This window comes from Nesoenas mayeri, assembly GCF_963082525.1.
Source record: "Nesoenas mayeri genome assembly, chromosome: 1".
NCBI classification, from domain to species: domain Eukaryota; kingdom Metazoa; phylum Chordata; class Aves; order Columbiformes; family Columbidae; genus Nesoenas; species Nesoenas mayeri.
In genome coordinates, this window is record NC_137541.1 from 103313228 (window position 1) to 103337342 (window position 24115).

Genomic DNA, 24115 nt, shown 5'->3' on the forward strand with positions numbered 1-24115 from the left:
CTGGAGAAGGGAAGGCTGAGAGGCAATCTCATCAATGTTTATAAATATCTCAAGGGTGGGTGCCAAGAGGATGGGACCAGACTCCTTTCAGTGGTGCTCAACGATAGGATGAGGGGCAACAGGCACAGACTGAAGCACAGGAGGTTCCATCTGAATATGAGGAAAAACTTTGTTACCTCGAATGTGCCAGAGTCCTAGAACAGGCTACCCAGAGAAGTTGGGGAGTTTCCTTCTCTGGAGACATTCAAACCTGGCTGGACACATTCCTGTGCGACCTGCTCTGGGTGAACCTGCTTTAGCAGGTGGTTTAGACTAGCCGTTCTCCAGAGGTCCCTTCCTAACCCAACCAGCCTGTGATATTTAGGGCAAGCACTGAGGGAGAGAAGGGCTGCTGTTGTTCTCAGGCCGTACTAACGCTCTCCAGCACACCACTCTGCAGGTGGGCACACACCGGTGCGGCCCCACACTCACGGGGCGGTGGGGCACGGCCAGCAAAGCCAGGTGACTGGGCAGGGCTGAGAGCTCTCAGCCTTGCCCAGCCCAGTCTCCCCTAGCCCAGGGCAGGCAGCCGCCCGCCAGGAGGAACGTGTCCCCTCACCACCGCCCCTCCCGCCGCCGGTTCCCAGCCACCCGTGCCACGCACCCCGCGTGACCAGCGGCGGGGCGGGTGCAGTAACGCAGCCTGGCTCCGGAGCGGCCGCAGCCGGACGCCGCACACCCACGGAGGGAAAGCCGAGCACCGAACCCTGTCTCCTGCCCGCCCTCCTCCGCCTGAGGAGCCGCGAGGGGGCGGGGCGGGACCGGGCGCGGCACCTCCCCCCGCGGGAGGGGCGGGGCTCCTCTCCTTTGCGCCATGATGAACAAATGACCTCGCGGGGAATGAAATTTAAGTTCCACCGGGGGGAGAGAGTTCTGTGCTTCGAGCCCGACCCCACCAAGGCCAAAGTGCTCTATGATGCCAAGGTGACACACCCCACCCCTTCTCCCTCCATCCCGCGCGCGCGACCCTGCCCTCCCTCCCACTCACACCCCCCTTCCCCCGCCGACCGGGCAGGAGGGAGCGCGGGGGGGCGGGGCCGGCGCGGAGCCCGGCCCGCCGCCGTTGCTGCCGTTAACGCTTCCCGCTGGGTACTGCGCGCGCGTGGTGAGGTGGCTGCGGGCCCGGCGGCGGCTCCGCCACGAGCACTTGTTTTAGGAAGGGGGTGTGCTGGACCACGGCGGGCGTGCAAGCGAAGAGGCCGTGCGGCTGGGAGACAAAGCGAGGCGGTGCCCATCTCCGCTGGGCCTCTTTTCCCCCGCCTCCAGCCCTTGTGCCGCTGTCATCGTCCCCACCCATGCGTTTCAGCCCGCCCCCCCGGCGGGGCTTGGATCCTTTCCCCTACACGCACCGGCCTCTCCACTGCGGGGGTGGGGGGTGCGCGTAGCAGCTGCGTACGAGCCTCTGGGCCTTCCCCCAGCGGGACAGAGGCGTCCTGCTGCCCGGGTGACTGAAGAGGCGATGCAGCCCAGGCCGTCGGGGCCTTGCTCTCACCTCAGGTAGAGAGCGGAGCTGCCCAGGGGCTCTGGAAGGGTCGGAGCCGGTTCCCGCCTTCCATTCTCGGCTGAACACCTGCAAAGTAATTCTGAAGTCTTATTTTAATCCCTGCATTTTTGTAGCGTAGCGTGATTTATACACCCTCCCTGCTCTCCAGCCCTTAGAGCCTGCCCTTCTGCCTTTCAGAAGGGTTTGAATGGTACAGGTGGTACAGGAGAATATACAGAAATATGATAGCAAGCAGAGAGTGATGGACCATAGGTGTTGCAGTAGGAGGTGACTGACTCACCTGGGTCTGGTCTTAAGAATAATGATAGTAATTGTGGAGCTTGATGTTAATATTATTTTGGGGTGTCAGTGGGACATGAAATAATTTTTTTAATGCTGTGTCATCTGTATCTAGTTTGGAAACAGAGTTCTGGGGTTGTTTTGTTTTGTTTTGTTACAGAGAAAGGTGAAAAGGGGTACTGCAACTGGATTCCTGACCAAATTAAATACTTTTTGCTGCAAGTTTTCTAGTTGTGTAGTTTGCTAGTGTTTGTCAAACATCTTTAAGCAGGAGCTCCACCTTCCTATATTATTGTGGCCTGCCCTTATGTTTGTACGTGTATTCCTATGTTCTAATCACCCCAACAGCTTTAATTGCCAGCCCTAGAGGTAACTTGAGTGCAAAAAATAATAGCGTATTTTCTTCTTTACTTTCAAATTGACCAGACTCCAGCATAACTGTCCTTTGCATCATCAATAGTTCTGCAAATCTGGACTCCCAAATTAAAACAGTACGGTAGCCTAACTGCTGGGCACATATATGGTCTATCAGAGCAATTCAGTTGCAGGCAGAATGATTCCTTTGTTATTACTAGTCCTGATGCTCTCCTTAATTATCCACCTGAAATGTCTTTTTCTTGGGAGGTGCAGGCCCTTTCAGACTGGCCCATTTTATGTGTGTGAAAGAGAGGGAGAAAACAAAGGCTCAGATATCCACAAAGCCTTTTAATGTTTTGTGACTAAGATTCTGTGTTCAAGATAGAACGGTGTTTCTGAGGTTTATATGTTAGAACAGGAGTGTCAAACTAATTTTCACCAGGGACCACATCAACCTCACGGTTGCCTTCAAAAGGCCGAAGGTAATTTCAGGACTGTGTAAATGTAGGAGTAGTACAGTCCTGAAATTACATTTGACCCTTTGAAGGCAACCGTGAGGCTGATGTGGTCCCTGGTGAAAATGTTTGACACCCCTGTATTAGAACTATGTTGTCTCCTGCTTTGAGGGTGCGAAGAGACAGTACATTGGAGAAAACATTAGTAGCCCAGATGTATATCTGGGTATCTGTATTGTGGTACTGCATTGTTTTGCATTTCCCTTTGTCTTGAGAGCATGGGATGTTATAGGACAGGACTAAGATGGTTAGCAGTCCCTAACCTTAACAGCACTCAACAAAAAGCTAGTTTTTCTGACCATTTAGAATAATCTATATCTTCTGCTCATATCAATATTCACTGGCAAAATTATAGGTATATTTCATTTCCATACGTAAATATATTTTTTAAAAATTGTGCATAAATTCCCTAGGTACTGTAAAGCTCACTTTTTCTCAAGCTTTTTAATACATACTATTCAATTTTGTTTCAGATTGTTGATATTGTTGTTGGAAAAGATGAGAAAGGCAGGAAGATTCCAGAATATCTGATCCATTTTAACGGTTGGAACAGAAGGTGAGAGCCTGTATGCACCTTTTCAGTTCTTCCATTTCTTCAATTTTATTCTGCAAATAAAAGCATTGCACAGAATATCAAAGGACTGTGATGTTTGCATGAGTATTTTGGGTTTTGTGAATGTCTTTAATATACTTGCTCATGTTGACACATTGGTATGTATTCATAAATTTCAGCGCATCGGTTTGATAGCCATGAGTTTAATCTTTATGGGCTATCTGTCTTCACCATATACTTGTGGCTGCTAGGTTTCAATTAATAAAAGGAGTTTATACTTTGTTAAATCTAGACCTGGACTGTTTGGTTGTCAAGGCCAGTACATGAGTGCAGTCTCTGACAGTGATCTACAGCATGTGTTGGTGCTTACAAACATTTAGTGTGTGTTTGAGAGATTTTAAATCGCAGCACAAGAATTGAGGGCATGTGAATACAAGCAGATGCAAACCTTTTGATGTAGACGTTGCTTCTGAATGATATTAAGAGAGTGCTTTTTAGATTTAATGTATATTACTTCATTATTATTTATGAGTGGTGTATATTTACGGCTGTTAATAATTTTCTGTTGACTAATCCTTAGCTGGGATAGATGGGCGGCTGAAGATCATGTTCTTCGTGATACAGACGAAAACCGCAGATTACAGCGTAAATTGGCACGGAAGGCTGTGGCTCGCATGTAAGAAATCCTTTTGGTCTCAAAATGAATTAGATTCATTTTCAGATTCAAACAGATACATCCAGGTTCTACAAGTGAGCTTGACCTTGTTATTAAACAACACTCTACATGACTAACACTTAAAATTATTCTTAACTATTGCTGTGAAATGCTTGTGTATTGGATCTGCATCTTCCCAAAGACATGTACTTGAAAAATGACTTAGGAAAACCTGAAGTGTTTTTCAGCCATAGGCAATATGCTAATATTGGTTGGCCATGGCTTGAGGATCTGCTTGAGAACATGAATATGGTGTAATGTATGGACATGAAGGTATCCACTCTCAAATAAGCATTGTTCAACTTATTTCAGTATCAATTAATGACAATAACTCAAACATACGTTTCCTGTGCATTTGCATGTAATGTAATTATGTGGGATAACCAAATAATATTAGCCAAATTTCAGTGAACAATTTTGTGTTCTGTAGGAGAAGAAAGGGAAGAAAGAAGAGACGTTGCAGGTTGCCTGGTGTTGACTCTGTATTAAAAAGCCTTCCTGCTGAAGAAAATGATGAGAGTAGTGAAAACTGTGAGCTTGTTTTCATTCTTTCATAACTGGCATGATGCCTTTAACTTTTTGAGCTGGGGTTACAGTGCGTGCTGTAAATTCCTATTGGGATGACACAGGAGTATCACAGTCCTATTTGAAATGTATAGAGGCAGTCATATGAAGAGTGAGCACTATGTTTCATGCCAGGCAGCTATTAAGTTATCTCCTTTCTTCTCGTGTTCCAGAGACTTTCGCTTGTGTCATTTCCATTCAACTGTTCTAATCAGTGATTTCAGAGCTTAATGCTGCTTTGTTTAGTGAAAAATTAATAGTGCAAGAAGCCCTCGATTTTCTTTGTTTGATGCTAGGGAAAAAGACACTTTTCCTGCTAGTGTTTCTACCTATTTTGGGGACAATAAAATTTTCTTTTTGCCCAGTCTACCTGGCACGATGGTCTGTTTCTTGTCAGCTGACTGGCTGACTTCACTTTCAAGCCAGCTCTTTCATTTAATAGCATTTTTCTTTGTAGCTTGAAAACCAGCAGGAACACTGGCTGGCACTTAACTGATGTTCTGGCAACTGTCACTGCACAGATCCAGACCTTCTGATTGAATGATTAATATGTTAATCCCCTGTTCAGAACTGAGGTCCAATATAAATTGGAAAGGTCTGTGAGTGTTAAGATTAGAAGGGGGCTTTTTAAAGTGGGTGTTTTTGTTAGAGAGGGTGCAAGAATACTTCCTTTAAACTTCTTGTCTTACATACTTAGAAGTTTGTAGTGTGCTATAAATAATACCTGTGTGTTTAATTAAATTAGAGTTATTAATCCTCATTAGATATGACAAGGTAGTTGTGGCTGTGTTGTTTTTTTGGTTTGTTTTTTTGTGCATAGAGGCCTGAAATTGTTCTTAACCTCTGCAATGTACTAATGTGAGATAAATAAAATATGTGAAATCTCTTTTACACAGCTATAAGTAGTTCTTCTTCTGATGACAGTGATGAAGGAACAGATGAAGAAATAAAAAGTGAAGAAAGTGACATAGAAGAGAGGACAGAAATGGTATATTCATGAGCTCCTTAACTTAATAGAATTTAAACGTGTATTTGAAACTCTGGAAAAATTGAAGTAGTTGAAATATAAGCTACAGCTGGTTATTTAGCTGGAATTAAAAGTATAATTTTCTTACTCCTTACTGTCGTTGAGTTTTTGAAAATTATAGATATGTCATATTATTTTCCTCTCTTTCTACATGTAAGGCTTATGTGGAGAAAACCTAGCAAATTAGATTATATAGATTTGTGAGTGCTGTAAAATTTTACTGGTCTATGCAGGTTGGGCAAATCCTGTTATTGCAGTAGGATCTTCTTGGCTCCTGTATTTTACTGTGAAATGGGCATGTCATCTCTGGTCTTAAACTGAAATGTAAAAGACTGACTTCAAGAAAAAAAACATTTATTTTGTCTACATTATTGGAAAGAAAGTACAGTGTAAACAGTTGTTCTCAAGGTCTGTTGAATCTAACTGCTGCAGTGTGTTTGATCTGAAGCAGCAAAACTTAATAAATTTCAGTTAATTCTTTTGTGTTAAATACTTCAGTGAATGCTAAATTAAAAAAACATCACAGGTGACTTCAAAGCAGCATTGTTGAATTGCTTACAGCAAGGCTACTATCCACTTAAATATTTACTCTGTGTTATTTTTACATGACAAAACTTGATGGTTATACTTTATCTTGACTACTGAAGTTCTTTTTCACTAATATTTGTAAGCACAAGCAATATATTGTTTCTTGCACTGGTCTGTTGTAGAAAGAAGAACAAGACACTCACACAAAAAGGGACATGGAAGAAAGAGCAATAAGCATAGAAATTCCTGAAGTCTTGAAAAAGAAGCTTGAGGAGGACTGTTACTATATTAATAGAAGAAAACGGGTATGAAATAAAAGCTAGGAAATTAATGTGCACGGAGTGGATGGGGAGGGCATCTAGAACTTCTTGCATAGAACAACTCCTGGTTTTCTTAACTTTATTCCAAAGATGAGCTTAGACAATATAAGGAAGAATAAGAAGACTGTAGGCATCAGACTTCTCTATAGCTGAAACAGTGACTTGTCATTGTATGAATGTAATATTTCAATACCCAATTGTGGTTTAGAGTGCAGATTGTTTTTTAAAGCTGGAAATGTAGTAATCTTGTGAAGGTGACCATATTTTTCTTTCTCTAGATGTTTATAAGGGATTGATCAAAAATGCAGTTTAAGAGTTCAAATTAATCACTCCTGAAATAACTTTGTGCAATAGAGACTTATTAAGCTAGTCAGTACGTTACAAGCTCCTGTTTTAGCTTGATATACTAATTGTTTTTGTAAGACATTAATTTATTGTTTCTTTTTCAGCTAGTGAAGCTTCCTTGTCAGACAAATATAATAACCATCCTGGAGTCATATGTAAAACATTTTGCTATTAATGCTGCTTTTTCAGCCAACGAAAGATCTCGCCACCATCAAATGACTCCACATGCTAATATGAATCTTCATTATGTGCCACCAGAGAAGAAGTAGGTAATCTTTAGTCCAGTGCTATTGTCACAAGAAAAATGACTTTGCATTCAGTGTTCTGTTTCAAGGCAGTTCACTTCTGTGAGCTTATACTGTGATGTTTGTCTGTTTATGGGGCTTAAAGTATTTGACAGATGCCTGTAGTGTAGTAACACTGACGATTTGTTTATCAGTGAGAGAGTCCGTATAATCTAGAAAGTCATTATGCAAAGCATGAGTATTCCCTTTCGTCATGTAAGTTCTTGTGAATATTGTGACCCGTTTTGGAAGAATGTGTTGCTATTGTCTATGTGAGAATCTTTTGAGCACTGAGAGAGTATCTGATATGAGAATTCCCTGCTTAAATAAAACTGAACATGTTCAGTTTTATGAAAGATAAAAAATTTATATGAACACCGATAGAGAACTCCAAGTGCAGTTGATGATTATGTTTTTTTTTTTTTTTTTTTTAATTGACGTATTGTTCTAAATCCGAGAGTCAGTAAGTGGGGAAACTGTGTGTAGTAACACCAGTCCTGCTTATTAAAATTGATTGTCTTAGTGGCTGTTTTCTCAGCTGAGCTGTATATTCTTCTACCATGCTACAAATCCAAGTGTGTCAACCCTACATGTTTGCAGTATGGTGGATTTTTTTGTGGTGTGGTTTGTTTTGTGCTTTTTTTTTTTTTTCCTCTCATGTTAAATATTTTCAGTATTAGATGAGACTGCATATTTATTTAAGTCTATTTTATCAAAGAGAAATCTTGACTTTTGTTACCGTGTTCTGTTTTGATGGTGCATAGTTATGCTATTCCTTGCAATATTTTGGTGTATATGAGTGTCTTGGTTTATACTGATGTCATTCATTATTTGACAGATCAATGATACTTTCTTTCTTTGTAATATAATCTTCCAAACAAGAAGTTAGATGAGACATGAGAAATAGGAATAAAAGGCTGCGTGCACATTGCTATTTTTAAAGGTGTATGTTTGAGTGACTTCCTCAATAAAGAAGGTGCTTTAATATGGAAAATGTATAACTTCAGTGATCCATGAAGTAGGAGAGATTCAGCTGACAACTTTCTTGTACTGCCCTTTCTATTCTGACATACAAGGTAACTGACCTTCTGGAATGTCAGAATTTCTGCACGATAGTCCTCTGACTCAATTTATATAGTGTTAAAAAAAAAAAAGGCAGTAGTTTTAGCAGGTGGTATGAAGTGGTTAATAGGAGGTATGGAATTTCTAACACGGGTCATTGTGGCAGAGTCAAATTACTGTTACTGTACACATATATGCACTTGAGACATAAGAGATTAATACCTTCATAGAGGTGAGACATGCTGGAGGTGAGCTGGACTCAGTCTTTATGTTTGTCCTTGTACATCTACTCACCACCTAGCACTGTGTGTCTTTTACACAAGTCCAAAACTGAAATTCCTAATAGCCTCTTGATGTAGTGCTTTGGTTGTTAGGAGGAGGCCATTGGAAACTGATCTCCAATGCAAATGTATCTGTTGTTGTTGGTTCACTGGATATCTCTTAAGCACAGCCTTAACTACATCTTCGTGGCTATAAATCAAATTCTGCACATACCTTTTAGACAGAGATGCAATCTATTGAGTACTTACTTTTTCTGGCAGGTGCATCTCCTTTGAGCCTAGTGAACTTCAAAAAACAAAATAATGGTTACGTGGCAAAATAACTTTATTTACTGTAGATTTTATGAATCCAGTGAACAGTCATACAACAAAACAAATGTATGAGATTGTTTGACCTTATTAAGCAGACTTTTAAAATTTGTTTTTGTTTGAAGTTACCAACAGCAATCATTGTCTCTTCAAGTATGCTTTTAATCATTCATCATTATTTAGTGACAAAGTTAGCATATCATAGTTAAGACATTAATGATCTGTATTAAAAGGAAATTTCCTACAACTACACTGAAAAATTTTGACATTGCAACTTTGAAATTTGTAATCCTTTTTTTCTCCAGTGTTGAGTTATGTAAAGAGATGGTGGATGGCCTGAGAATAACCTTTGACTTCACACTTCCATTAATTTTGCTCTATCCTTATGAACAAGCTCAATTTAAGAAGGTGACTTCATCAAAATTCTTTCTTCCTATTAAAGAAAACTCAACAAATACTAACAGGTAGGTTGGGTATACAGAGTCCAATACTGCTTATCTCCTGGGGAAAATGCAATAGAATGTGGTTATGTGTTCAGAACAGGATGATTTCTCACAGACTTCGACTTTAAGATTGTCGTGATAAAATGTTGAACTTTTCTGTTAATTTGTTGCCTGAATTCAGAATTCTGCATTTATATCTGTTTGACTTCAGAAGGGGTTTGTACTGATGGATGTGGAGTTATGTTGCAACTTTGTGGGGGGAAAAAAATTACATTGAAATGTAAATTTGTGTTCACTAACTTTTACATTTGAAAATAAGTATGCTTTCAGAAAATAGTATTTAAAAGAAGACCTCATCACTTTACTAGGTATTGGGAGGAGACTAATTTGAATAAGTATTATATTTAAGAAGGTCTGTGAAACTAGAAGGATCGCTTTTTGGCGGAAGAGTCCTGATCTCTTCTGTAAAGCTACCTTTATTTCCTAGAAATCAGGAGGAACTTTCCCCAAGTCCTCCTCTGTTGAATCCACCAACGCCTCAGTCAACCGACAGCCAGCCCACAACAGGGGAGCCAGCCACGCCAAAGAGACGGAAGGCTGAACCTGAGATTCTGCAGTCGCTGAGGCGTTCTACACGCCATAGCTCTAACTGCGACAGGTTATCAGAAAGCAGTGCTTCCCCGCAACCTAAACGACGGCATCTTGAGACTCCAGCTTCTATGCCAAAGCTCTTCTTGCACTTGGAAAAAAGTAGGTTTTGCTCTTTAAATTATTGCTCTGAACAAGATTTTAAGTCTTGTTCTTTAAGTCATCTGCACTGTGAACTAAATGATTGAAGTAGGAATTCATGACTTTTGGTATCAATTATTTATCTCTGAAGCTTATACCAAAAGGAGAAATACAAAACAATATTCTCAGTACTTTGGTATTGTATATCTCAACAGAATTGGAGGAGCTGCTTTTCTGTGCATCTGCTTTCGGGTAGCATTTATTGAATTCCAGTATTTAAGACTTTAAACATTTTGGCAGCAGACCTTGGTTGTGTTTAATGGCTTATAGTTCCATAAAACAGATAATAAAATTGATTTCTGATTTCTTTTGTTTGTTTTTCCTTCCCTTTTGAAGAAACCCCTGTCCATAGTGGATCATCTTCGCCTATAACTTTGACTCCTAGCAAAGAGGGGAGTGCAGTTTTTACTGGCTTTGAGGGTAGAAGAAACAATGAATTGAATGAGGTAACAGATTTTTATGTTACTGTCCTAGATTCAATGATTTAAAGGTTTTATTGACCTCAGAGTAGGGCTATGTAAGAAGAAGTTTTAGTTTATTACTTATTTCATCTTTGATTTTGAAGTTCCGCACAGACTAAATTATTTATTGTGCTATAAAAGTTTAATAACCGTTTTTTTTCATGTCTTCTGTTTAGGTTTTGTCCTGGAAATTGATGCCAGAGAATTATCCACCAAGTGATCAACCACCACCTCCCTCATATATCTATGGATCTCAACATTTGTTACGGATGTTTGGTAAACTGATGCAGAACTCTGTGCTGAATCAAAATTTTTCTTCCCCCTTACCCCCTTTTGACCGTATCCATGTGATTTTCTATTTGCTTTATCTCATTGAGTTTTATATTGGAGAAATATAAATTTTAATCTGTTTAAAACTTAGGCTGTTCGTAAACTTGCTTATCTCCTACTGGCTGTTTAGGCCTTTATTTAACAAAAATAAACAAAAATTACTTCCAATACACAATCAAACATCATTAAACCAAGCATTTACTTTCTCAGCATGTTTCTTTTTAGTAAGGTTTTGGAAGACCACTGGGTAACTTGCAAAGAAAAGTGGAGGCTGCAGGGAGAAGACATTTTTATATTTTTCGTTTCTGTCTAGTGAATAAAAGTAGTTAGAATATGCTTTTAAAACAACAGGTGTAAACATTATTTCTCTTATTTACAGTAAAACTACCAGAAATACTGGGGAAGATGTGCTTTCCTGACAAAAACCTAAAGGCTTTAGTAAAACACTTCGAAATGTTTCTGAGGTAATGTGACACAATGTACCACAGGATTGTTTGCATTGTTACATAGATCTAAGTGTCCTGGGATGATAAAGGGTTTTAAAAATAAGATGTTAATTTTCTATAATTACAAGAATATGATAAAAATTAATATAAGATTTTAATAATAATTTGAATGAAGATTAATACAAGGTTTTTTATTCTGTAATTCAAATTGAAGGGAACCTGAACTCCCTACTTAAAGTTTTGATAAACACAGTGCTAGAGAACTAAAGTATGAAAGTTTGTGTGAATATGTAGGGAATGACAAGTCTGACTTGGTCGAGAAGCATGTTTTATGAAGAAATACAGACTCACTTGTTTTTGAGAGCATAATCTGAGAATTTTGATGTTGCATTGGTATTAGCAGGGGTAGAAACTTGTGGTTTAAAACATGTTTTTAATAATGGTATTGGGGTTTTTTTGTTTGTTTTTGGTTTGGTTTTGTTTGGTTTGGTTTTGGTTGGGTTTTTTTGTTTTGTTTTTTTAAAATAAAAGTCTGTCCTACTGGAGCTTTAAACTGGAAAATTTCTCTGTTATGCAATGCAGAGGCTTAGTGACCATGGTGGCTCCGTGGCTGGTGTCAGTATGGTCATACCTGCACCATGGTCGGCTTTCTTTGTCAGGTTCTCTAGTTAATATCTCTGCATGACGTTGTAGTGGTAGTTAGATATCTAGTGTGGCACTGTATTGTGCAGCACCCATACAGTGGAAAATAAATTTGCCAAGGAAAACTTACCGGAGAAAGTGCTCTAAGTTGTAAACATCTGGAACAAATGTGGAACTCTTAATTTTGGTCAAAGACCCTTAAGTGGCCACATTATGAAAAGTAACATAATGTGGCACCTGTTAGAGAACAGGGAGACAAAAGCTTTAAAATGCTTTTACTTTAGTTGTTTGTTGAAAATAAAAGATGTCTCAAATGTCACAATTTCTACGATATAATTTTTTTCTCTAGAAGCATTTAATTTTTAGGTTTTACTGGTTCCATTTACATCTCTATTTTGTCAGATCCTTGTTAGTATCCAAAGTTAAACAGGACAGAATTAGTGCTTACGGTGGGAAACCTATATTTTCTTGGAGTGAATATTATTTAGGGTGCTTAACTCACTGTGGATCAAGTCAGTTTTTTATTAGACCTCTGCCTGCTTGGATTCTTCTGTGTTGGTCAGAGCAGGCCTCTGCTCTTTAGCACCTTAGACACAGTTTTTTCATATCTATTCTATGGATGAGCTGTGGTGGAATAGAGGGAAGGAGGAAGCATGTCCCCCACCCCCCATACAAGCAGGGGGGTGATAAAACTGATAGTTCTAGCAGTGATATCCATATGTGTCTTGTTTTTCCTTCTCACTATCTTGTTGAAATGTGTAGTCATCTATAAACAGAAATTTTTAAAAAGCAGAAGGTGTTTCCACATCAGCATTTTTAGGTGGGATGGAACTGTGTTTTTGAGGCAAATCTGTCAGTAGTTCCCACTTGCCATGCTTTGTGTTGCATTGCAGAGTGCTCTGAGTACACAAGCTGGATTCCTTTTGGAAAACACTTAACCAGAAATGTGCTTTAGTACTAGGAGGGGATTCAGTTCTCAAGACTGGGCTACAACTGAAAAAAAATGAGCCCCTCAAGGGAAGCATAGTGTGGATATCACATATTTGGAACAACAAACATTCAAGGGCTGTGTATTTTTTCAAGTAGTTCTCTAAGCCAGCATCATGTATGTTTTGCTGTTCTCAAGGTTTCTTTTCTATGCTGAAATAATGATTTTTATGGTTTTGTCAGAACTGGTCAAATTGAGAGCCTTCCTGAAAAAGATTCCAGGTTACAGTTACTGCTGTAGGAAGCATTCAATCTTAGGTAGCTTTATCATAAATATTCTTTTCAGACTTCTTAGGCTACTTTCCTTAACAGATATGCTACTGTGTATTCAATGCAAATTATAGGTTGGTTTGTTTGTTTTCAACGCATATTCATGGGGCTTAAGGATGTCTTACATTTGGGTGTTTCTTTTCCCGTATGTCTTTGGAAGTGGTAAAACAATTATATTTTCTATAAACTTGTTCAGACTTGATTTTTATCACAGAAATACTTCTGCATTATCTGTTTCTCATCACAAGAGAAAATTGAGGCTGAGGTGTCATCTTGTACTAGTTCTTCAATTTTCACACTGTCCTTTCCTTTTTGGGAATGAAAGGATTATTGGATGTTTATTAAAAATGTTTTCTGTCAGTTCTGTTCTGCCTTACCTTTAGAAAGGTAAGAACTGTTGTACATAGTCTGCCTAGTTTCTTTTAGTGAATTGCTCTGGAGTGGCAAGCTGAAGTACTCTCCTTGTCTTTATTTTTCTAATAACATACAAGGGATTTAAGCTGTTTCTGAATCTTTTTTGAATTCTTGTTGGAGTAGTTCAAGCATAAGTATTTTATGTATTTTAAAATAAAACTTTCATGTAGTACACAACTAATTTAGTTCTGGCATAGATACTGATTTGATTTTGTATTATGATTTTATGGGTAAAATTTACAGTTTGATTTAATATTTGTATTATTAATCTGATGTGGACTGGGAAACTGAGACTTATTTAATATAACATTTTGTCTAGAAGCTTATTTTATTCAGTTTACCCATTACTTGATAAATGCATTAAATTCACTTTGAGATGCTACATGGGAAATATTTTCCAGTCATGCCTCCAGACTGCTGCTAGGCAAGATTAATCTCAGTTTCCCAGACAACTTGTATTTTTAAGGTATATATGAAATACATCTTTTTGAGTTTCACATTAAATAGAAGCTGTACTCTCTGTGCTTAGTGCAGCTTTCTACAGCTGTGCATAATGAAAATTTCTTCATGGAGAACGTGAAAGTTGATTTCTCAGTTATAGAATTTGCAGGAGAAAATTAGTTTCTCGAGAAGAAAACTCTTAGTCTTCACTTTGAACTGTTTAGCTCTGAAATAATATGTAATACTTGCAGAAGAATAACAGTCTGAAGTAGACGTGACAAAGTTGCCAGTTGGTTTCACTGAATTTCGCTTACAGTTTGAGTTTAGTCTTCAGGAGCAAGCAGTGGAAGCCAACACAGTAACTAGTGCCTACTAACTGGTAATCTTACTAGCAAAGGAGCCCTGATTAAATCCCTGTCTGTGAATAGTTTTTGAGATAAAGTATTGCCTCTTAACCAATTCCATTGTTTCAGACATATTTTTAATAAAATGCTCTATGTGCTGTATTTTTTGCCTTCTCTGTATTGTGAGGTGCTTAGTGTGCCTTTAGAGGCTGCTTGAGTGAAGAGAAACTGGCAGCTGCTTGCCTGTCTTGTTTTGCTATTGATTTGAACATAACCTTGACTTGGAAAACAGGTTTGGGATCAGAGGGGTCACTTCTTAGGACTGTTGACCAGGATGAGATACTTAATAGTGAAGAGAATATAATATGTCTCGTTTTAGAATAGCAAGACATGTTTTCAGGCAATGTCATTTGCATTTTAGGAAAAAAAGCAAATCAAAATGGTAAAGCACTTCAGAAAGCCATAGGTATTTTGACTTTCACGAAATACAGAAGAATGAGTAAGTGATTAAATACTTCTAAAATAATGCTATTAAAATGTTTAATCCAGATGAGGCTGATGTGGGATATTTCAGATCATGGAGAACTTATTAATGGTGAAAGACTTAGTTGGTTTTTTTTTGTGTGTATGTGTGTGTGGTTTTGTTTTGTTTGTTTGTTTTTAAAAACCTGCTGATATTTCAAACTTGCTATATTCTGTAAGCTGTCGCTTTTGTTTTAGATCTCTTCTTCCCCCTGATGTTTTACAACCTGCTTGTATCTATTGTGCCTCTCTGCTCCATGAGTGGAAAAGTATTTTAATACCGTTAAGTATTTTATGAGAAGAAAACCAAAACAGAATGTGACCAAATTAGAGAACTGTGATAGTGAAACATATATATAGGAAGATGAGAAGTTGGTTGAAGTCACCTTAAGAAATAGATCTCTGGTTTTGATAGCACAAATTTTTTGAGTGTAGTAATATTATTATATATATTTGCAGTAGTCAATTATGACCACTAGTCTGTGCTAATGTGCAATTAATGAGAGGTTATTAGTGGCTTTCTGAGAATGAAAAATAAAGTATTGCATGTGGTGAATGGAACAGAAAACATCTTCATTTAGGTGAATTCCTTTGGCGTGGTTCTTGAGACACTGGATATCAGAATAAGCACCTGAAACTTTTCATTTATTGATCTGCAAGTGACATTTCTTTTGATGAGGTGATTCAAAGAGTTAAGACCCATCATGCTCTTTAAACAAAATCTGTTAGATTATTACATTTGCCTTTCAAACAACATCTAGCCCAGACCACTAATCTCATCAAAGCATCTGCTTACCTTCTAGAACTCAGAGCTGTAGAAAAGGAAGATGTCACCTTCCTGGAAACTTTTCCTTTTAACTCTGTATTCTTATACCTTTATGGCTGAGGTTGTCCTTTGTAATCTTCACACTTTTCAGGCCATTCCTGACTTTACCCTTGTGGTGGTAGCTGATGTTTAGAAGAGTGGTTTTCTTTATGCGGAGACTGTTCAGGTAATAGGTTGTGTTGACACTGTCAAGACAAGAACATTTTAGCTACCAGATGATGCTTTTAAAACTCATATTAATTCAGTGACTCTGAAAAATGTTCCTGAGGTGGATATGTCAAGTGGCTTTTTAATGTGGATAGCGCTAGTTCTGTGCCTCTCTTTGGTAGATCTGTTTGCATAACTCTCAGCCAAATGGTAGTATATTTTGAGGTTATTGCTTGGAGTCACCTGAGGTAAGCTTGCTTATGGACTGCTACAGGTGAAGATCAGAACATTAGGAATTCGTCAAGCCAGGTTGCTCATGTGTCTGTTTCCCTTGTCTCCATCCCCTCTAGTCCTTTTTGAAATGTTGCTCTTCTAGGAACCTGTGGTAGAGAGGGAAATAGCTGCATTGTGTCCCATTACCTTTGTGTTCTGGGCAGGAGTATAAAACATAAGTATTCTTTTTTGGAGTGCTCATAATGAGGAAAAAAAAGTGTGCGATCTTACATCAGGATGTTTGTGTGGACTGTGCAACTTGAAACTCAGTTGCTCATAAGCAGTTTCACTGAGTAGGTGTCTGCATATGAACTCTGTAAAAATTCTAAACATGAAAAAGGCAATAATGCAACAGGTGGCTGAACTTACTAGATTTGTAAGTTTAAAGTAATTAAACAATTTCTGAATAACTAAATAGCAACATACTTTCTGATCTATAGCTGAACATTGGCTCTACTTGTGAAGTACAGCTCCCTCTGTTTTTAAATCTTGGCTTGTGACTTGCAGGTGCCAGTGATATTGATCTTTGTGCTATTTCACCTTTTCCAAGAGCAAAGAGTTAGTGAAGTATCCAGTAGCATAGAGTCTTATGAGACTCCTAATGTTTCTGTGCCTGCTTTCTGCACTGCAGTGTAGTTTGAATAGAAAGCAGCTTTAGAAGGGACACTGCTCTTTGTATGCAAGTATACAAAGGATTGGGACACAAGCTGACCTTGTGTTCCTTTGCCTGTTTTCTCCTACTTCTCTGCAGAAAGTAATTTCTATCTGCTTGCTCTCAGGTGTTTTGCTTTTCATAACTCTTACATTAAGAACAGAGATATGTACATTTGACTGCGTGCATTCTGTCTGCCTTTTTTTTTGCGGGGGGAGGGGGGAGGGTTGTAGCTGTGCTGCAAGCATCTCAGTTAAAATTTCTCATCTTTACCAGCTGTCACTTTAGCTTGCAGTAAACTGGCATTTATAATTGATCTTAAGCAGAACTCAGGAAATCTGTAAGAGAAAATGAACGTGCTTCCCATTACTTGCCCTTAAAATTCTTGGAACTGTCTGCTACCCAGTGTCCTCTACAGGTTCCTTTGTTTTATTGATGTTTTTTTAAGACATTCTGCCTTGTATGATCTAGCATGTGGTACTGTGTTTTACAGAATGTTAGCCAATGACACTAAGCATTTGATTGGCCCTTGTATTTTGTACTCACTGTTTATCTCTTGAAGTCATTAATACATGTTCATGAAGAATTATTAATTAAATTCCATTTGTGGCTCATCTTAATCTTGTGCAATCTAACTAAGTTAGACTTGAGTATCTTAAGTTTTAGGCCTTACCACAATCACTTCATACCAACCCCGCATATCCCAGAAAGTAATTTGTAGCTAACTATACTCAGAGGTCATAGCACGTAATTTATTAGCTTCTCAATTGCTGTAATCTGTAGCGGTTTCCCTAAAGTAAAGTGTGTGTGTAGTGCAGCTGAATGACATGTGACTAGGAGAATCTGATTGTGTTAATTGTTTTTGTTTCTTTTAATTTTCTAAGGGCTATCTCTAGCTCATGGTGGGGGGGGGGGGGGGGGGAAAGGCATTTTGTAAGACGTTAGAGCAATTTGTGGCCTTGTAAGCCTAGATAAGTAGGTGGTGAATGGTTTTGATGACAAGGGATAGTAAATCATTAAGTCATGTGATTCAGACAGCATATTAATCAAATATTTGTCACTTTAATCTAGATTTGTCCTATTTATTTAGTTAAAAAAACCTCCTTTTTTTTTCTGTCTCATTGTTTTGTCAAAGTTTAATTTGGATTCACTGTTCATTGCATTTTGTTCTTTCAGGGAAAAATATTGTATTTCACTGTTTTTATTTCATTTATTTAAATGCCTTTATTTCTGTGAATAGGAAATTGATATAATGCAGCTGTAACATGCTGTGATTTAAAATGCGATATTTTTGATTTCGCAAAATAGTTTTCATTTTTTAAATTATCTCTTAACCTTAATTATTTAATCCTTTTTGGTTTTTGCTATTTAATAAAATCGGAAGCTTCTGTTGGAGCTAATGAGAAACTAGCATAGTATGAATACTTATAAGCAAACAGAATGCTTAAGTATTTGATGCACTTAGAATTGTGTGAATGAAGACTGTCTGGAGCTTTCAATTTCCTTAGCTTGTAAACATCTGTTATGATAGCTTATGTGGTGTCAGTTTGTGGCAGAGCCAGTTGGATCCTTGCTTTAAACACAAGAGAGATCTTTCTCCCGTTGTGCAGTATCTGCCCTAGCTGAATATTGCCAGAAATTATGTGCTTGATTAGGCACTATTATGGGTCACCTAACGGAGCCTTTTCTGCTCGTTTCATTAGGTAATGTTTAAAAGCAAAAACAAGCTGCCATTTGATCTTCTGGAAGTGTGTTGGTTGTCCAGCCTGTCCACTTGCATATCTTAAACCTGAATCATTTACATCAGAAACCAGCCTAGGTCCCTCTATACTGTTAATTACAGAACTCCTATGAAATAAGCAAGTAGGGAGGAAGTTGACAAAGTGCCTTCTAGTTAAATGGTGACACACTGAAGGACTGATTTCTTCTTAAAAAAAAGCTTGTATTTCTCACTGCTTTTCCTGGAATTAGTAGGATTTAACCAGTTATTCCTCCAGTTTAGCACTTGTTCGATGCCCATGTTTAAGTACAATGCTTGTGTGTGGGGAAAAATCAATCTTTTTTCATTTACCTGTGTTTTTGTGTTGTAACCTTTCTGTGTGGCCTCTCAGCAATTAATATATTCCTGATTAAATGTAGATTGCCTTATGTCGAAGATCTTGTTCATATTATTTGATGCTTTGGCTTTTTTAAGATATAAGGACATGCCTGGTTCAGGCAGTGTAGCTGTGAGTGAGGCTGGAAAAATACTATGGTTTTAATTGCATTCACCTGTATTTTTTTTTTTTTTTTTTAATTTGGACTTTCTGTGTCCAGAATATTGCTTATACAAAACTGATATTTTTAACTTCCAATATGAGGTCATCTCCTTAGCCGGTAGTTCTTGAGAGAAACTGGATTCCGGTAATGACATTGTTTCTAGTTGTTTCCATTGCTTCTTACTCTAACTCAGACAGAGAACCTGTAGATAACATTTTGCCATGCTTGTTTGTATGTTGTGTGGTTTGTTTGTTTTTCTGAAGTATAACTTGATCATGTTTGAGAACTGTTTTGTCCCCATTTGTGTACCTGTTATCTTTGTATACAAAGGAAAGAGCAGAGATTATAGTCGTTTTAGCTATTTGTTACTGATGTTAGGAGCAGCAGTGTTTATTATTTTTGTTTGCAGTCCTAAACCAAAGAAAGAGTTGTGTGTTAGCAGAGCAGGAGGACATGATAAAGTATTGAGTGCTTGGCTGTTTGCCTAATATTTGAAGACCAACTCAGAGAAATTTGGAATTAGGGAACTGGATTTTCAAAGGATGCGGATTTGTCTTTGAGGGCCATACTTAGATACTCATGAGGGGTAGAGGCCCTAAATGCACAGGCACATGAAATAACAAATCATAGCTTTACTTACTTAAAAGATCCAGTCTGACTTAAAGGTTACTGGATATTTGTGTAAGATACTGACATAGCTATGGCTGAAAATCCTGGTTTTGACATAAAGCAAAATAGTATGTGGAGCAGGTGACTGACAGAAGTTGCAGAAAGATCTCTTTTCTTTTTTTCTTCTGTGGTAGTTCTTTGCATTCTCTTCTGAGTGTAGCTTCAACTTTTTTTTCTTTTTTAATTGAGCTTGAGCATTTTTTAATACTCTTCGGATTTAAGAATGATGGTGCAAGACTGTATCTCACTGTGTAAAACTTGTAAAAAATAGGGCAAGGCTTTTGTATGCCAAATTTCAAAGTGTAATAATTCTTAATTTCCAGGCAGTGGTTTTACTGAGCTTAAAAATTAATTTGAAGACAGGTTTTCTGTTAAATGTTTCATGTTCTGTTCTTTTTTTGGTATGCTTTCTTCTCAGGTTTTTAGCAGAATACCATGATGATTTCTTCCCAGAATCTGCTTACGTAGCTGCATGTGAAGCCTACTACAGTACTAAAAATCCTCGAGCAATCTACTGAAGCTATTAATAAAGATTAAATCCTACTGTGCATAGCCTATGATAATGCTATTTTGCCACATGGCTACAAGATGAAGATGAAAAATGAATTAAAGCAACTTCTGGAGTAGAAGAAATAGGGAAATATCTTCTGTGATGGTTGGATTACTTAGGACTGGAGAACTTCTTTTCAGAGATGTGTATAGACTGCATTGTGAGTTGCTTAAAGGATTGAATATGACTCTGACTCCAGATGCATGTTCTGACTTCTAATGCATAGGACTGCATAGGCCTGTTAAAGAAGACAGGAGGCAAAAGCAGATGCATTAGCAACAGGACATGTTCTTGAAGGTAGATCACCATCGTGTGTTTCATTTCAGCTCGACCTCTCCAGCCTGAGAAATAAGACTTGACTGCAGTTACATGAACAGAACGCATAAGTGGTATCTTGCGGATTTTTATTTTTTCCTTCCTCACAAGTTGCACTTCATTTCGTGGAACTGTCATGATAGAAAAGATTGCTTAAAGTAAAGGTGTCTTTGCTGTTTGGCTAGTGTGACGTCTGCATCAAGAATGACTTTGGGTGAAAGACATGTTGCTTACTTTAAGTCTTGTGAAGTTGCATACAGCTCTTCTCATGGTAAGGCTGCTGGAGTTCCAAGGAGAACAGGTGTTGCCAGTGATTCAACATTTACCTGGCAATAAATGATTTCCAGAGCCATTATGAAAGAACTGATTTTCTACGAGTAAGCAGAGAAGTCAATAAAGTGATGGCAGTTTAACTGGCAAACACTTATTTTCTTAATAAAGTTCACAGTGGATGCTGTGTAAATGTGTGGCTTTGACTGTCTAAAATATCTTCTTTGTGCTTGATTAGTATTTTTGAGATTGCTAAGTGCACATATAAATGAGAGGTGGGACCACTGGCAACACAGGGAGAGAAGCCCTTTATGTATTAGGTTTTCTTCTACAGACTTGAAGGATTTCTCTTTAGACAGTTTTAAAAACTTGAGCTCTGGAAGTAGGAACTCAATGGGACCCGACTGAGTTCCTAGAAATCTGACAACACATTCAGTAGAAATTAATTGAAATATAATTACTGTCTTGATTGTCATCAAAACCTCATCTGTGACTTAGAATTCTGGCCTTCAGAATCCTCTGCTCTGTCAAGATAGACAGATTTTAAAAGCACTGGGAGAAAATAGGACTCAAGGCTCATAGACTACTGCATTATTCACTCTGTAATCCTTCCTAATTAAGAAAACTTGCATTAGAACCCTTACCTGTAACACAAAACTCAACACATTCCTCTGAGATTTGCAGAAACTGATAGTTAGGAGGAATCATCTTTCAAATGTAAATGGTAAGTATAGACTAAGAAGCCAAAGGAAATCTGAAATCTACTGTTGACATTCATTGTCACTCACTTTTCAGGGTGTACTGGTGTGTTAAAGCTTTTGAACTGGAAAGGTAAGGATTACCTTGGTTTTAGCAATTAAGGTTCTGCTTTTTAGGAAAGCTTCTATAAAGAGTCTGTTAAACATAACAAATGGTAAATGAATATTTGGCAAAGACGCATGCAGATTTTGTGATCATAATTTCTAAAGGTTGTGATGCAGTAGTACTACTCTTTTAAAATTTGTTTCTGTTGTACCAAAAAAGAAAGGTAAGCTTAGTCTTCCTCACAGAAGTTTTGAATCTCTAGCAGAATGCAGGTACCTCAAAATCCACTTTGCAAAATTGTTTCATCTTAGGCTTAGACTGCATCTGTCTAAAAAAAAGACAATTCAACAAAATACTAATGACTGTGTAGCAAGAGATATAATCTTGGAATACTGCCTGAAATTCCGTCCTTAATCCTTTCTATTCCGGGAGTGTTAGAGTGTGTATAATATGGCAAATCTGGTTTTGTTCCACTGTTGGTACCTGTGAATAAAAGGCAAGTTAGGAACAGAGTTTAAATCTTATTGTGTGACTGTGTTTAATTGTAAAAATGGTAATTTCTGCATGTGAGGGTTATTCATACTGTTGGTACTGCTCCACTGATACACTGTGATGTTTCTCAAAAGATGGGAGGGGTGGGGGGAAGTTCTAAAGGTCCAGTTAGTGTAGTCTTTATGTGAACAGACATTTTTGTAAAATTGAAGCTACTAATGGATATTATATTACAAAGTATCTTGCACTCATAATGACCAAACAATCTTCCTCAAAAGTAGAACCCTTTGGTGCTTCTTGAAACTTTTAATTGACATGACTTCCTCAGATGTGATCTCTTTGAATCTTAAAAGTTTAGGTTTATATATTCAGTTACAGTAATGTGCATCTTTGACATCCCCCTTCCCTACTGTCACTCTTTTTTTACTGCTTTCCTATTTTTATACCTTATTGTTAGTTTTAAGCTGAAGCAGTGCAAGAGACTTTCAAAAACTTGAACCAGGTTGCGTATGAGGGTGATTTTTACTAGAGTTAAAATATCTAGAGACCAGTGTCATTGCCAAAGTTCCCTTTGGATGGAATATTCAAGGACTGGTATGGCTAGGGGAAACTTGGTGGTATAGTTGTACTGCTGGTGTGAATATGTCATTCTTTGCCTGTTCTTGACTGGTGAGATTTTTTGATGTGATTCATGTCCTTCTGAACTGATGAAAGAGGTTTCTGCACTTAGCTGTTTTTCGTTCCCTGGTCATTGTTTGTAGAGCTACTCATATCAATGTTTTCCAACCTGATTCAGTCAAAGTGGCTTAGGTTAGCTGAAGCAATGTGAAAAGCTGACTGAAGCAGGCTAGGGAGTGCTCACATGAGCCAATCTGCCAGTGGACTTCAGAGACAGCCTCCTGCAGAGGAGCTGAATAGGTGAACGGGCAGTAGCAGTTCATGCTGGCACAGCACTTTGCGTAAATCGCATGTGCTCTGGTTCCAGATTGAGTTCTCTGTTTATGTATTCGAGGAAATTATACCAGGGTAATTATAGTGCATACTTAAACTGGTCAATCTGTCTGAAAGCAAATTCTTGCACTTGCCATCAAGAGTGGGCTGCTCCAACATGAGGTGTGGTGTAGGGTTTTGGATATGCCCGTTCCTGGGAGAAGGCAGAGGAGAGCAATTGCAGCCTCAGGTTAGAAGTGGGTGATGCAGCTGATGTGGTGCACAGAGCCTGCTGCTGCATAAGTACCTGAGGTGCTCAGGCTGCACAAGTAACTACTGATTTCAGTGCCTGCTCTGACTTTGTCAGCATGAAGGTACCTGGGTAATGTGACACTGTGCCACAGGAGTATGAAACTGACTGTATGTAAAGTGCTTTACATAGATTGTAAATATTACCAAAGAAGGATATGTTAACAGAAGATAATGTTTTTTCATTTTATTCCTCATTTTAGGCTTTACTTTGTACCTCTGTTACTTAAAAAAAAAAAAAAACAACAACAAAAACCACACTATTCTTTCATGTGCACTATCTAGAGTTACTGTGTTGCCTTTTGTTTGGTTACTGTGTTGCTATGTTTTGCAAGCTCCTGTTTGAAAGCTCAGGCTTTTCCATGGTGCACTCTTCCACTGGGGTGACCAAGACAGATGTGACCAAGTGCTATCTTAAAGTATGTTCCATGTCCTGTTCTGAAACCCAGTTTATGCAGGTGTTAAGGTTTCCCATGGCATTTGGTGTGGGCCAACAGCCTGTGTGTGGTCAGCTGCTGTGTCAGAAATGTTTAGTGGGAACTTGTTAAACAGTCATGTGGGATGACCTTGCTCTGGATTATGGTGGCAGGAATGTCTGCAGTCAAAGAGGAAATAAAAAGCTGATTGGAAATAAAGCTGTTGCTGCTTTTCATGTTTGCATCATAAAAAGTATTATGAAGACATTTGGGAAGTACACTGGGGAGACTGTTATTGGAGTTAAGATATATATGTATATATTAAATTCTTCATTTCTTGAAAATTATACATTTTCAATTCTGCAGTCGTAAGTATGTCTCCCAAAAGTATGTATACTGGGGTAGAAATAAGCTTTTCAGGGAAGGAGGCAA

At 38.4% G+C, this 24115-nt stretch overlaps 1 protein-coding gene across 1 annotated transcript; it reads left to right on the plus strand.

The window, feature by feature from the left end:
• The first annotated feature begins 754 nt into the window (after positions 1-754).
• MSL3 (MSL complex subunit 3) lies at positions 755-23847 on the plus strand. Its single transcript, XM_080351918.1, has 13 exons — positions 755-963; positions 3168-3250; positions 3828-3923; positions 4393-4493; positions 5423-5514; positions 6264-6386; positions 6851-7011; positions 8988-9146; positions 9613-9875; positions 10251-10360; positions 10552-10651; positions 11085-11169; positions 20016-23847. The coding sequence occupies exons 1-13, from the start codon at positions 865-867 to the stop codon at positions 20113-20115; spliced, it is 1572 nt and encodes a 523-aa protein (XP_080208044.1). The 5' UTR covers positions 755-864; the 3' UTR covers positions 20116-23847.
• Positions 23848-24115: the final 268 nt, after the last annotated feature.

Excerpts from the sequence above, each read along its gene's own strand:
- MSL3 (XM_080351918.1), top strand. The coding sequence starts at position 865 with ATGACCTCGCGGGGAATGAAATTTAAGTTCCACCGGGGGGAGAGAGTT. Across the intron at positions 6,387-6,850 it reads ATATTAATAGAAGAAAACGG|CTAGTGAAGCTTCCTTGTCA; the intron begins GTATGAAATAAA and ends TTTCTTTTTCAG. Across the intron at positions 9,876-10,250 it reads CTTCTTGCACTTGGAAAAAA|AAACCCCTGTCCATAGTGGA; the intron begins GTAGGTTTTGCT and ends TCCCTTTTGAAG.